The following is a 14464-nucleotide window of genomic DNA, read 5'->3' as shown; positions in this document are numbered from 1 at the left end:
CACTTCATCTAAGTTGTCTAGGTTTTTAGCATATAGTTGTTGACAGTATCATCTTATGATTTCTTTTATTCCTTCAGGATCTGTTGTAGTGCACTCCTCATTTTGGATTTTTATTTGCATCCTCTCTCTTTTTCTTTTCAGCTTTCTAGTGTTTCATTGATTTTACTGATTTTCTCAAAGAACCAACTTTTTGGTTTTTTTCCTACAGTCCTTTTGTTTTCCATTCATTTAACTCTGCTTTAATCCTTATTTCATTTTTTCTATTCATTTTGTGGTTAGTTTGCTGTTCTTTCTCAAGTTCCTCCAGGTGAGCAGTCAGTCCTCGATTTTTGCTTTTTCTTTTTTTTTTAATATAGGCATTTAGGGCAATAAATTTTCCTCTCAGTACCTTTGCCACGTCCTGTAAGTTGTGATATGTTACATACTCATTTTTATTCGTCCCCAGACAGCTACTGATTTCTCTAGCAATTTTCTTTGACTCACTGTTTACGAGTGTGTTATTTAATGTCTATACATTTGTGAAAGTTCTTATTCTTTGGTGGTTGTTATCTAGCTTCACTTTATTGTGATCAGAGAAAGTGCTTTCAAAAATTTCAGTGTTTTAAAATTTATAAAGGCCTGTTTTGTGTCCCAGCATATGATCTATCCTGGAGAATGTTCCATGAGCACTAGAGAAGAATGTATATCCTGGTGTTTGGGGGTGTAATGACCTATATATGTCTGTTAGGTCTAATTCATTTATCAAGTTCTTTAACTTTTCTGTTTCCTTGTTGATCTTCTATCTGGTTTTATCTATAGAAGACATTTGTGTATTGAAGTCTCCTACTATTATTGTTGGAACAACTATTACTCCCTTAAGTTTTGGCAATGTCTGTCTCATATACTTTGGAGCCCCTTGATGTGGAGCATAAATATTTATGATTGCTATTTCTTCTTGGTGAATTGTCCCTTTATGTAATATACAGTGTCCTTTTATGTCTCTTTACATTTAAAGTCTATTGTGTCTGAAATTACTGTCACTACTCCTGCTTTCTTTTGGTTAGAACTTGTGTGGAATATCTCTTTCCATCCTTTAACTTTCAATCTATTTGTATCCTTGTGTCTAAGATGAGTCCCTTGTGAGCAACATATAGCTAGATTATTTCTTACTCCATTCTGCCCATCTGTATCTTTTAATTGGTAAGTTTAGTCAGTTAACATTCAAAGTTATTACTGTAAATGGGTTTCTTGAATCCACCATCTTATCTTTTTGATTTTATTTGTCAGATCTATATATTCTTTTTTCTCTTTCTCTTTTTATCTTTTATAGAGGACATAAATATGCAAAAGGTACCAGTACCCTTACTGGGACTCTTCAATTCTGTGTCCTCCTACAGACCTCCCTCTCCTGTCTCTCTTTTTTTTAACTGGCAGAACTCTCTTTAGTTCCCATAAGGTCAGTCTCTTATTAACAAATTCTTTCAGGATTCGTTTGTGAAAATTTTAATCTCTCCCTCAGTTCTGAAGTACAATTTGGCTTGGTATAGAATCCTTGACTGTAAGTCTTTCTCTTCCAGCATCTTAAATATATCATACCACTGCCTCGTCACCTCAGTAGTGCCCTCTGAGTAGTCTGAACTCAATCTTATATGGTTTCTCTCTTACGTAGTAGGTTGTTTTTCAGTTGCCACTTTCAGGATTTTCTGCTTCTCTTCAACATTGACATAAAGGGAAGACCTATATGGATTTATTCTATTTGGAGTTCATTGAGCTTCTTTGATTTGCATATTTATACCCTTTATAAGGGTTGGCAAGTTTTCCCCCATTATATCCTCAACTACTCTTCCTAGCCCTTTACTCTTCTCCTTCTTCTATTTGTGCTTTGTTTTGTCCATCATTTCCCTAAGATTCAATCCAAATTTTTCCATCTTTTTTGCCATTTGCTGTTTTGACTGTTCAAAATCAGTTTTCCTGTCCTCTAGTTAGCTTATTTCTTTCTTCTGCCTCTTCAGATCTGTTGTTGTATCTCGAGTATATTTTTTATTTTATTTTATTAAGATTAAATATCTTTAATCCCTGTGATATTTGCTATTTTTATATTCTTTCAAATTCTTCTTTATGCTCTTCTAGTGTCCTCTTGATCTCCTTTATGTCATTAGCCATCCCATTCATTTTATTTAGTAGAGTTATATGAACATCTTTGACAAATTATCCCAAAGTCTGTGTCTCCTCCAGTGTTTTAATTTGATCGTTAGGCTGGGCTATATCTGTCTGCATCACGATATGCTAATGATCTTCTGTTGTCTTTGAAGCATGTAAATATTTTGATAGGCTTACTTTGGAAGATGATTTCCTTCAGTAATCTAAAGCTTTGTATTTGCAGGATGGATGTGGAGCAGAATGCAGGGCGCAGGGCAGGGCACAACAGTGCAGTGATGCTTTGCGACACAGGTATAGGCACAGGTTAGGAATGCTGTGCTCATGCCTGTGAACGTGAGGTGTGGGTCACTGGGTTGTGGAGGTGTGTGGGGGTGCAGCTCAGGCAGACCTTGGAGCGCAGGAGCAGGGTGTGTCACGGGGGACACAGGTAGAGCATGATGGGAGGCAGATGCAGAGTCTGTGTGGATGCACATGGGCTGGTGTGCAGGTAGGATGTGGGTGGTGCATGCACTGTGGGGTTTGTGTGTATCAGGGTATAGGGTAGGTGGCACAGAGGTAGGGAAACGGGGTGGGGGTAGGGTGCCGGTTTGTCTTTGCACAAGGGGAGGGGTCCAGAGGGTCCTAGATGCATATGTGGGAGTGTGTAGGGGCTGGCACAGATCACTGGGGTTGCAGGACGTGGTTCAGGGTGGTGCTGAGTGGGAGGTGCCCTGGAGCAGGTGTGCAGGTGTGGGGCAGGTTGGAGCAGATGTACACATGTGTTCAGGGTAGGGGTTAAGTAGCACAGATTTGCCCATGAGCACCTGGGGTGGGAGCAGGGCGCTTGTGCTGGGGGTTGGGGTGCAGGGGTCAAGAGATCAGTGCAGGAATGCGTGTGTATCTTGCAGTGAAGAGGACAGGACTGTGCGGGTCTGTTGGCCAGTGCCCTGGTATGCACTCGACTAGGGGGTGGGGGCCCTTGTGTGCACATGTGCAGAACTCAGGGGCAGGAGGTGGAGTTGCATCTGCATGGGCTGGGGGTGGTGTGGACTGGCTGTGCAAGTCAGAGCTTGCTCAGAGCTGGGGGGTGCTGCATGACTGGGGACTGTGCACGTGGGTGTATCTGGGAGAGCTGTATGTACAAATGCACAGAGCTCGGGTGGGGTGGGGCTGCATGATTGGGCTGGAGGTGGGTGTAGCCTGGCTATGAATGTGAGTGCCCACAGTCTTTATGCACTGGTGACCACCTGCAGGGGTCAGGGAAGGGGAGGTGGGTCTTGGAAGGGGTGGGGCGAGACTGCACTTGTGAAGGAGAGGTGGGTTGGGGTGGGGCAGGCGTGAGTGTGCTTGGGGTGGGGCCACAGGGCAGGTGTTGAAGCCGGGGCACTTGGAGCATGGGGTGGGTGCGGTTGACGGGGTTCAGGTGTGTGGGGTGTGGGGTGGGTCACAGCTGGTAGGCTGCACCAGTGAGGGTAGCTCATTCAAGGAACACAGCTTGGGTTATTTCCTATTCCCTGTCTTGCACTCCTGAGGGCTCTGGGCTTCTGTTTTAAAGCAACACATTTGGCTGTTGGCAGCAGCCAGACAGTCCAACTCTCTGCTTCTCAGTTCCTCAGTTCTGGCAAGCATGGCCTCCGTATGTAGTGTAGAAGACCTTCCCAGGTCACCTACACCCTGGAATCGCTCTCAGTCACCTTCCCATCCCTTCTCTAGCTGTTTCCTGGAGTAGGGGTGAAGTTGGCCTATCCTACTGTGCCATCTCCTGAAGAACTGCAAGTTTTTAACTAAATAAATCCCCTTTTATTAAAAGCCAGTCCGTCTCTGGTGTGCTGCATCTGGCAGCTTTGGCAGACTGAAACAGTTCCTTTAGGGGAAAGACAATGTCTTCATCAGCTTTGGGTCTCCAGCCTAGCACAAGTGTGGGGCATAATGGCACAAATAAGGAGCACCGTAAGTGGTATAGTGGCCTGTGATGGTCACTAGTCATTTCCCTGCATCCGGGCACAATTCTGGCCAAGGTTTGCACTGGCCGTGGGCCCCTCCTCCCACACTCCTTCCAGCAGCCCTCTTCTCACTGGTGGAAGGTTTAGGTCATGGAGAGACACTGCTAATGGTTTTCAGTCCCTGCTTGCCCACAGACACCACACTAGCAGACTTTCTCCAGGGACTTTCCTCTCTGGAGGGTCCTAAGCTCTCGTTCTTGTCGGCATCCCTCCCAGTGGCCCACGTGCTTCTTTCTGCCAAACAAATAAAGGACGATTTATTTTCCATCACACCCCCCTTCTGAAGAAACAGAAAATAAAGGAAGAAAAGTCACTGAACCAGAAGAAAGCTCATGAGCTTAGGGTATAATTCCCCAGCCGCTCGGTGGCCAGAGCCTTGCCTGTCCCTTATCCATGTAGCCTGCTGCTGTGGCTGCTGCAACTTGAGTAGGAAGTGTAAGAGGAGCTGCAAGCATAATACAAGGGAGGAAAAGAGGTGGCCACCTGGAAAAATGAAAGCCCTTATTCAGCCCAGCCACTGAGGAGAGTGTCTGAAGGGGCTGTCCTGGCTTCTCCATAACACACGGATAAAGACAATTACGTGGACACCATCTGATGAAACAGACCAGGGAGTCACTCTAGTGGTGGGGCGCTTGGGCAGGGAGGGCTTTTTAGCCTGGGAGATGTAGGAAGTGGCCAACCTAAAGTGACAGTCCACTGGGAGAAAGATCCCCAGACGGTCAGCCAAGAGCCTCTACGCTTTGTCCAAGTCTCAGAAACGGCCAGATCTTGCTCCTCCGGCCCTGAGGTGGGATTTCGCAGGAGCTGGGTCAGAATTCCCTGTAGCCCAGAGGTCTGATGGAGCTAGAGTGGGGAGGAGGCAAGTGAGGGCTGTTGGGGTGAATGGCTGGTCTGACCACCTACAAACTCAGGGGCCACACCTCTGCACCTCAAGGGCCTTTCAGAGCCCGCCTGCAAGAAGGCCCCAAGGTGGGCACAGCTGTGTGACAGGCCCGGCCACTGCCCGGCTGGAACGCAGTTGCCTCCAAGACTCAGGTAATCCCAGTATTTCTCCAGAGCCCTACCTCCCCAACTGGATCCTGGGCCTCCCAGCTGGCCGAGACTGATCCTCGTTGCCAGCTGCAAGGGCATCTCCTCTGCCCAGGGATGATGTCTGTGCCCAGTGTGCCCCCAAGGACATGACCCACTAGTCTCCATCTCGGGCCTTGGCTGAGGTTTCCCACCATAGCAGAATGGAATGGAGCCCATGGTGTGGTTCTGACTGCCAAGTGGACCGGACGGCCACTGCACAGTGAGTGTGTGTGTTGTGTTTGGGTGCGGGGCATGCCAGGTGGTGCTTCCCCACCCCAAGCTGTCGGCTTCCGGCTGAGAAGGCTCCCTGGCCCGAAGCTGGAGCCGGACACAGAAAGGGTGCTATGCTCACTTCCAGTCACCCAGTGGCAGAAGTGCCAGGGCTGCAGGGAGCAGAGGACGGCTGGGACAGCTGGACATGACATGAGGGGAGGGCAGGGCAGTTATACGAGGGAAGGCTGCCACATGACCCACTGGCAGAAGACGTGCCTGTGGTTGGAGGACCAAGCAGGCCTCGGGCTTCCACCTCCCCCAAGTCCGGGCCAGCTTGGAGTGCTCAGTCAAGTCCACTGGCCAACAGAGTCCTGGGAAGACTGGGAGCAAGTGTGCTTTCTGGGGAAGGGTCATGAGGGGGCTGCATGGCCACTTGCCAGGCAGCTGAAAAGGCCGGGGTGCAGGGACTGAACTGGGCTGGGTTGCACTGGGGGTCCTAGGGGACAGACCCCTGAGAATGCCTGACCCCGCTGGGGTGCAGGTTGGCAGCCTGGCTTGGTGGCCCAGACGCCCTGTGTCCGCAAGTAGAGCCCAGCGGCCCAGAGCTTGGTATCCGGTCCTGCAATCCCCGCAGTGAACTTGGCGAAGTCGCGCCACTACCGTGGCGCAGCCCACTTCTAGGGCCATACCACCCTGAACACGCCTGATCTCATCTGTTCTCAGAAGCTAAGTAGGATCAGGCCTTGTTAGGACTTGGATGGGAGACTGCCTGGGAATACTGGGTGCTGTAAGCTTTTGCCAGGTGCTTTGGGGCTTCGCGCTTTCCCTTGTCTCTCCTTTTGGCCCCCACCGCCGCTCAACCTATGCCTCCCGGCCCTGCACTCCCCCACAAATGGCTGACCACATGGGTCTCATGGATTCGAAGAACACCTGGCCAGGCAGGGGTGTCTGCAGGCACGATGCCACAACCGAGGCCAAGATCCCTTACCCACTGGACTCTTTCTTGGCTGTAGGCCCCTGGCCATTCGCCTCTGTCCTCTAGATGTGCATACCAGCGGGCACACCCACCTTCCCGCTCTTGGCTGTCAGAGGCCTTGGCTGTCTTCCCTGGCACCGCTCCCTTGGCACCTGTGCCCCATGCTACAGACTAACCCTGCACTCCAGGCTCCACTGGACGGGACCCTCCGGCCACCCCTCTGGCCCCCTGGGGCCTGTTAGGAGTCCCTGCTTTCCAGAAACCACACAGTGCATTCACACCCTCTGGGACCCCTCTGGAGGCGAAGGCAAACCAACAACCGGCCTGGTAAACAGGCTGGCAGAAGGACAGACCGACAGATGGCCAGATGCATCCACAGGCCCCTTCATCTTTTAGCTAGCCCATCCTACCTCGTGGAACCCCTGGGCTTCCTTCTGTGGCCTGCATGAATCCTTTCTCAGGAATGGTGTTTTCGCACGTCTTTCTTTTAGTTCAATACTTGCCTTCACTCAACATCCAGCATTCCATTCCTAGGTTCCTAACTGTGGGAACGATCATCACCAGCTCTTTAACAGTAAGTAAATACTGTAAAATACTTTTTCCCCCATATCCTGTCTTGTCATTCATCGACTAGCCCCTTCTGATTATCCCTTGGCTTCCACGTTTTGCTCCTTCTTTTATGGTCCTGAATGTTTATTCACCTCTTAGTGAATTGTTAAATTCACATTGTGTAGCTGTGGTTATAGCTCCACAGAGCAGAAACTTGTAACTGGTTAAGGAAATTCTTCCTTTCCTTCTCATTCCCGGAACGATTTTCTCACCCTTTCAAGCTTGTAGAAATGAAAGTTTCAAAAAAAGTCATTTTAGCAGTACCTGAAGAGATAGTGTGTCTCCTTTGCCTCCTTTCCTTCACTTACTTACCCTATCTATCTTCCGACTGGAATACGGCCTTCTGGCCATTTCGCTCCAGGGGACAGGTACATTTCAAGTAGTTAGCACAGTCTAGTGTAATTAAGTACGTGAATATTCCCACAGTTATAGGTCATTAATTACAGAATTCGATATGGTCTCGGTTCCTGAATCCTGAACTCCCACCAGCTTTCACTCAAACCGGAAAGGCCTCGCGGGAGCCGCCGCATTTCTAGCCGGCTAAGCTGTGGAGGGCGAAAACGGAGATGAGCCTACATGCGGAGGGCGGAAGTGAGGATGTGCGGGGATGTGAGGGGATGTGAGGGCGGAAGTGGAGAAGGGCAGGGCGGAAGTGCGGGTGTGCGGAGATGTGAGGGCGGAAGTGGGGTTGTGCCGACACGTGGAGGGCGGAAGCAGAGATGCGCCGGCCTGTGGGAGGTGGAAGCACCTAGAGCAGGCTTTGGGCCTGTTCGCAGGCGCCAACCCGCCTCCTCGCCTTCTCCACCAATGGCTTCACGTCTCCCACTCCTTCTGACTTAGGTCTTCCGGCTTCTCTCCCGACGTGAGATCTGTGTTCATTCCGGCGATCTCCTTTCGTGCTCTGGGCGCTGCCGCAGTGCACCCGACGTCGTGCGTGTCTGAGTCCCGCGTCTTTTCCCATGTCGTCAGCCACTGTGGGTCCGGTCGAGCTGGGCTTCGTCGAGGAGGCTCCTGCCTGGCGCCTGCGCAGCGAGCAGTTTCCCAGCAAGGTGGGCGGCCGGCCGGCGTGGCTCTCGCAGGCGGGGCTGCCGGGCCCCGCGGACCTGGCCTGCGGCGCGTGCGGCCACCCGCTGGCCTTCCTGCTGCAGCTGTATGCTCCGGTGTCCGGCCGGACCGACGCCTTCCACCGCGCCGTCTTCCTCTTCTGCTGCCGGGAGCCGCCGTGCTGCGCGGGCTTGCGCGGTGAGAGCCGCTCCCGGGCGCAGGGTGGGCGGTGGTCAGTGCCCACCCATCTCTCCGTGTGCCATCCCACCCGTCCTGGGTTTCTCTTCTGTCCTCAGTGTTTCCGGAGTCATATTCCTGATAGCTGTGTGCACAGGGTGACGACTCCGACGGCCCGCAGCGGTCTGTTGTGTACGTTGTCCCGTCTTGTCACCGTCGTCCCCTGTCCAGCCCGTTCCCCTTGGCCACCCATCCACTGTCAGACGTGCCCTTCCCGGGATGATGTTCACCTGCAGCAAAACCATGCATTTACTGAGCCTGCAAAATGCACAAGCATATTCTTAACCCCCAACTTTCTCAGTTGGTCCTAGATGTGCATGGTTATATCCGGATAGTAAACGTAATTTTTCAGAAAGGTTCATGCCATACATTTTTCAGATTTTATCAGCCTGACGTAATGATGAGTCTAACTGTTAATTTGACTAAGTTGACTCGGCCTCAAGAACCAACTTAGCTGTAGGTGCACAGACAAAATCAAAGTTCTGAACTATAAAAGTTTCTTAATTCTTTTTCATTTTTGCTGTTGTTTTCTTTTCTCCCCCTCCAGAAAATAAGCATTCTAGGAGCAAAAAGTTCCTTCTATTTATTTATTTTTTTAATAAAAAAAATAATACACGACTTTTCTGACGTGTGTTAGTGGAGGCTCAAGTATTTGTAGAGTTGAATTGCTATATTCTTTCAGTGAAAATGTTCATAAATTTTCCCCTGCTATTTTCTTAGTTTTTAGGAATCAGCTACCCAGGAAAAATGACTTTTACTCTTACGAGCCACCCTCTGAAAATCCACCCCCTGAATCAGAACCTTTCTGTCTCCAGCTGAAGTCTGGCACTCATCTCTGCAAGGTTTGTGGGTGCTTAGGCCCAAAAACGTGCTCCAGGTGTCATCAGGCACATTACTGCAGTAAGGAGCATCAGACTCTAGATTGGAAACTGGGACATAAGCAGGCTTGTGCACCATCAGGTGAGTATTTTGTTTTGTTTTGTTTTTATTCTCAGCTCACTTTCAGTTTCTGCTATCTCAAATTTTTTTATCTTGAAGATAAGCTTAAAAGTTGAAATCAGACAAGATACGGTGCTTTTCAGAATTTCTTACATTGGTAATATGAACTCCAGAAGAGGATCTTGGAAGCTTCACTTAAGCATTAAGTTGCTGCACAAAGAGGAATGCCAGTGAAGATAGTTTGGCGGTGCTACACTTTAGGCAGCTTTATATGAAAGCTCTTTTGTGTTTGACGTAAAATATTGTATAACAGCAAAGTTCAGATATATTTGTACATTTCTGTTGAGATGAAAAATATATTTGTACATTTCTGTTGAGATGAAAAATATTGTTTTCATAACCAGCTTAGCTTACCTCACCTGGATGCCTGATAGAGTTCTGAGTAACAGTATGGAAGAAGGTCGAGTAGTCTCACCACATTCTGGAGAATAATGAAAACTGGATTTGTTGTTTTTTTTTTTCCTTTAATTTATTATTTATTTATTTAACTTTTTTGTGTGTGTGTGTATGTAACATTTGTTAACATATGTACAAAGCAAAGAAAGAAAGAAACAATAGCTTTCAAAGTGAGCTTTGTTTCTTTCTTTCTATAAGTAGTTATAGGACAGATCCCAGAATTTGCGTTGGGCTACCATACAATCATCTCAGATTTTTCCATGTAGCTGCTCCAGAACGTTGTGGGCTAGAAGGAATACATATTTTTTTATCATCACAGATGACATTTTTTTTTTGTTAAAAATAACATATATGCAAAGCAGTAAATTTCAAGGCACAGTGCAATAATTAGTCATAGAACAGATTTCAGAGCTTGGTATGGGTTACAATTCCACAACTTTAGGTTTTTACTTCCAGCTGCTCTAATCTACTGGAGAATAAAAGAAATGATATAATGATTCAGAACTCATATCTTTTGTTAAACCCTACCTTCTCTGTATAACTCCACTGTCACCTTTGATCTTTTTCCCACTATTTAGCGGTATTTGGGCTGTGCCCATTCTAACTTTTTCGTGTTGGGAAGGGGCTGTCAATAATATGGGGTAGGGAGGTGGAGCTAATTGATGTTCTGGAGAGGCTGGCCTTAGGTTTCATGAGTTATTTGGTCCAGGGATCCATCTGGAGGCTGTAGGTTTCTGTTACCCTAGTGTATGAAAACTTTGTAGAATCTTATTTATTACTTAGGTGTTCTTTAGGATTGGCTGGAATTGTTTTGGTTCGGGTTTGGCAAGTTATGATAGGTAGCAATATCTAACTGAAGCTTGCAAAAAAGTGACCTCCAGAGTAACCTCTCGACTGTGTTGGAACTCTCTCAGCCACTGATACCGTATTTGTTACACTTCTTTCCCCCTTTTTGGTCATGATGTTGAACCCATGGTGCCAGGGCCAGACTGATCCCTGGGAGTCATTTCCCACACTACCAGGGAAACTTTCACCCCTGGATGTCATGGGGAGGGCAATGATTTCACTTGCAGGGTTGGCTTAGAGAGAGAAAGCCCACATCTGAGCAACAACAGAGGTCCTCGGGAGATAATCTTAGGCATGCCTATAGGTAGGCTGTTCTTCTCCACTACCTACATAAACTTCACAAGACTAAACCTCAATATTAAGGGCTTGGCCTATTGATTTAGGTGTCCCTAATGTTTGACACAGTATCAGGGGTTTCCCTGTGGTAAAGTTTCATAATTTCATATTTTTTTCTCCCATCCCTCAAGGAACTTTGCCAATACTTTTTGATTATCTGCTTAATATATTCTAGGATGTATCCAGGCATTATATTAAGCTTTACAGGATTAAAGGCCGTCATTCTAATTCTGGATTCCCTATGTTTTGATTGTTTAAATGAGCTATCCAGACAGGTTGAGTTAGATTATGTGCTACAGAAAATTTAGGTTCCGGACAAAATAAATCTTTCTTCCTTTGATCTCAAAGAGTAGGTGAGGTTCAAAAATATAGGCAATGTCTTCCTTACCCCTGTTTTCTGAATTACTTTAATCCCAGCCTGGTTGGCTTCATTCTTTTCTCTAAAGACCAGGTTATACATATCTAAAACAGACTCTCAAAATCCAGAAATAATAATTACCACTCTGGACTAAATGTATCTGCTATAAGAGCTTACAGTCTGGACCCCTGTTTTCTTATAAGCATTTTCTAAAAGAGGCCAAACAATTATTGCTCTTTTGTTTCTGGTTTATTTTGCCTCACCAAATGTCCCACAGGTTCATTATGTTCCATGCCTCACAACTTCATTCGTTTTTGTAGTAGCACAATATTCAGTCTATGTATACAGCATCGTTTGCCAGTATACTTCTCAGTCAGTGCATCCTTCAGCCACCTGCCCTCACTAGGCATCATGTATAATGCCCAAAGTCCACAGTCCATCAACATTCTCCATTTTAGATAATGTCATTGCTCCCAAGAGAAGGATAACCAATAATGACACCCTCACCAACTAGGAAGTCTAAACCTCCCCTTAACTCTTGTTCCTTCCGCCATGATTTACCCCTGGTGTTGCTGTGGTACTGCTGATGTTTTCCTGTTAAACAGCCCAGAGCATGCAATAGCACTTTTCCCCTCTATACCCCAGACTTATACACTCTTTGTACAAGAGTCACACATTTCCAGTAGTTCACACAAGAACTTATTTATATTTGTGGTGTTAATCATTGGGACACATAGGTCTATACAACTCCTTATCATGTTCACCTTCAATATGGTAATGTTACTTATAAACCCATTAGTGAACCACCTTCACTTCTGTCTATTCCATTACATTTGAGTTCAGCCACATTAGCTACCCATCTCTAGCTTCCTGTATCTCTAGGTCCCCTATATTCTGTATTATAAGCCTCCAGTTTTACCTTTACTATGGCCATAAAAGTGGAGTCATAAAAAAATACAGTATCTGTGGTTTTGTGTCTGGCTTATTTCACTAAGCATTATGTCCTCAAGGCTCATCCATCTTTTCATGTGTTCAGGACATCATTTTGTCTTGCTGCTACATAATACTCTATCGTATGGATATACCTCATTTTGTCAATCTGCTCATCTGTTGATGAGTATATTAGCTAGGGTTCTTTAGAGGAACAGAATCCACAGGTGATATCTGTAAATATAAAATTTATAAAAGTGTCACTTAACTGTGAGGATGTAAGAGTCCAAGGTGTGTAGGGGAGGCCACAAGCTGGCAGCTCCAGTAAAGGTCCTCAACAAACTGTCAGGAGAGGCTGGCTGGCTGAAGCAGGAAGTGTGATTGTCTCATCTGAGTCCTCCTTAAAAGGCTTCTGGTGATTAGATTAAGTTCACTCATTATAGAAGACACTCCCTTTAGCTGATGATGCCACTGACAAGGTCATGATTTAAGTCCATGGAATGTCCTAATAGCAACAGACAGACCAGCACTTGCTCGAGCAGACAACCAGGTACCACCACCTGGCCAAGTTGACACAGAAACCTGACCATGACAGTGGGCATTTGGATGTTTCCATCTTTTAGTGATTGTGAATAATATTGCTATGCACATCAGTATGCAAATGTGTGTTTGTGTCACTGTTTTCAGCTTTTCTGGGTATATACCAAGTAGTACTATTGCTGGGTCATAGGGCAACTTGATATTTAGTTTCCTAAGGAACCTCCATATTGTCTTCCATAGCAGCTGGACCATTATGCATTCCCACCAGCAATGCGTCAGTGTTCCAATTTCTCTACATCCTCTCCAACATTTGAAGTTTCCTGTTTGTTTAATAGCTGCCATTCTTATAGGTGTGAGGTGGTATCTCATTGTAGTCTTGATCTGCATTTCCTTTATAGTTAATGAAAATAAGCATCTCTTCATGTGCTTTTTTCTTTCTGTTTCTGCATGGGCAGGCACTGGGAATTGAACCCGGCTCTCTGGCAAGGCAGGTGAGAACTGCCTGCTGAGCCACTGTGGCCTACTCTTCATGTGCTTTTGAGCCATCTGTGTTTGCTCTTCAGAAAAATGCCTATTCATCTCTTTAGCCCATTTTATAATTGGGTTGTTTGCTCTTTGGTTGTTGAGTTATATTTCTATATGTATACAAGATATCAGACCTTTGTCCGATACGTGAATTCCAAATATTTTCTCCCTTTGAGTTTGCTGCCTCTTCACCTTTTTGACAAAGTTTTGAGGTGCAAAGCATTTGATGTTGAGGAGTTCCCACTTACCTATTTTTTCCTTTGTTGCTTGTGCTTTGGGTGTAAATTTTAGGGAGCTACCAGGTCTTGAAGATGTTTCCCTATATTTTCTTCTAGGAGTTTTATGGTACTGGTTCTTAAATTTAGGTCTTTGATATACTTTGATTTTTTTGCATAGGGTGTAAGGTATGGGTCCTCCTTCATTCTTTTGGCTATTGCTATCCAGTTCTCCCATGCCCATTTATTGAAAAGATTATTTTGTCCCAGTTCAGAGGATTAGGGGACCTTGTCAAAGGTCAGTTGACCATGGATTTCGTGGTCTATCTCTGCCCTCTCCATTCAATTCTGTTGATCAGTACTTCTGTCTTTGCACCAGTACCGTGCTGTTGTGACCACTGTGGCTTTATAATACATTTTAAAATCAGGAAGTGTTAATCTACCACTTGGTTCTTCTATTTTAGGATGCTTTTAGCTATTCGGGGTCTGTTTTCCTTCCAGGTGAATTTGGTAACTAGCATTTTCCAGTCTTCAAAGTAGTTTGTTGGAATTTTGATCGGTACTGTGTTGACTCTGTAGATCATTTTGGGAGGAATTGGTTTAACTGTCCTGTCCATGAGCAGGGAATGTCTTTCCAGCTATTTGGATCTTTCTTTCTTTTAGCAGTGTTATGTAGTTTTCTGTGTATAAGTCCTATATGTTCCTAGTTAAGTTTATTCCTAAGTACTTGAGTCTTCTAGTTGCTATTTTGGAAAGAATTTTTTCCTTACCTGCCTCTCAGTTAGGTCATTGCTTGTGTATAGAAACATTACTGACTTTTGCACGTTAGTTTTATATCTTGCCACGCTGCTTAATTTCTTTAGATTTCTCAGTATTTTCCAAGTATAGTATCATGTCATCTGCAAATAAAGTTTTACTTCTTACTTTCCCATTTGGATTCCTTTTATTTCTTTTTCCTGTCTAATTGCTGTAGTTAGAACTTCTAGTACAATGTTGAATAATAGTGGTGATGGAGGGCATACTCCTCTCGTTCCCGATCTTAGGGGGA

At 45.9% G+C, this 14464-nt stretch overlaps 1 protein-coding gene and 1 pseudogene across 3 annotated transcripts in view; both read left to right on the top strand.

Annotated features, from left to right (window-relative positions):
* The window catches only part of PDCD2 (programmed cell death 2), a 73190-nt gene that overhangs the window by 24815 nt on the left and 33911 nt on the right, over positions 1–14464 (top strand). The window contains exons 4-5 of one of the 3 annotated variants that reach the window (XM_077157966.1): positions 7831–8232; positions 8992–9231. In XM_077157966.1, coding sequence (XP_077014081.1) covers positions 7950–8232; positions 8992–9231 — 523 coding nt within the window. In that variant the 5' untranslated portion in view covers positions 7831–7949. Of the gene's footprint in view, positions 1–7663; positions 8233–8991; positions 9232–14464 lie in introns of those variants that run through there. The other 2 variants (XM_077157968.1, XM_077157967.1) reach the window with 2 other exon arrangements.
* Positions 6081–6199, top strand: LOC143681750 (5S ribosomal RNA; annotated as a pseudogene).

This window comes from Tamandua tetradactyla, chromosome 4, assembly GCF_023851605.1.
Source record: "Tamandua tetradactyla isolate mTamTet1 chromosome 4, mTamTet1.pri, whole genome shotgun sequence".
NCBI classification, from domain to species: Eukaryota; Metazoa; Chordata; class Mammalia; order Pilosa; family Myrmecophagidae; genus Tamandua; species Tamandua tetradactyla.
This window is presented reverse-complemented; position numbering and strand designations above follow the sequence as displayed.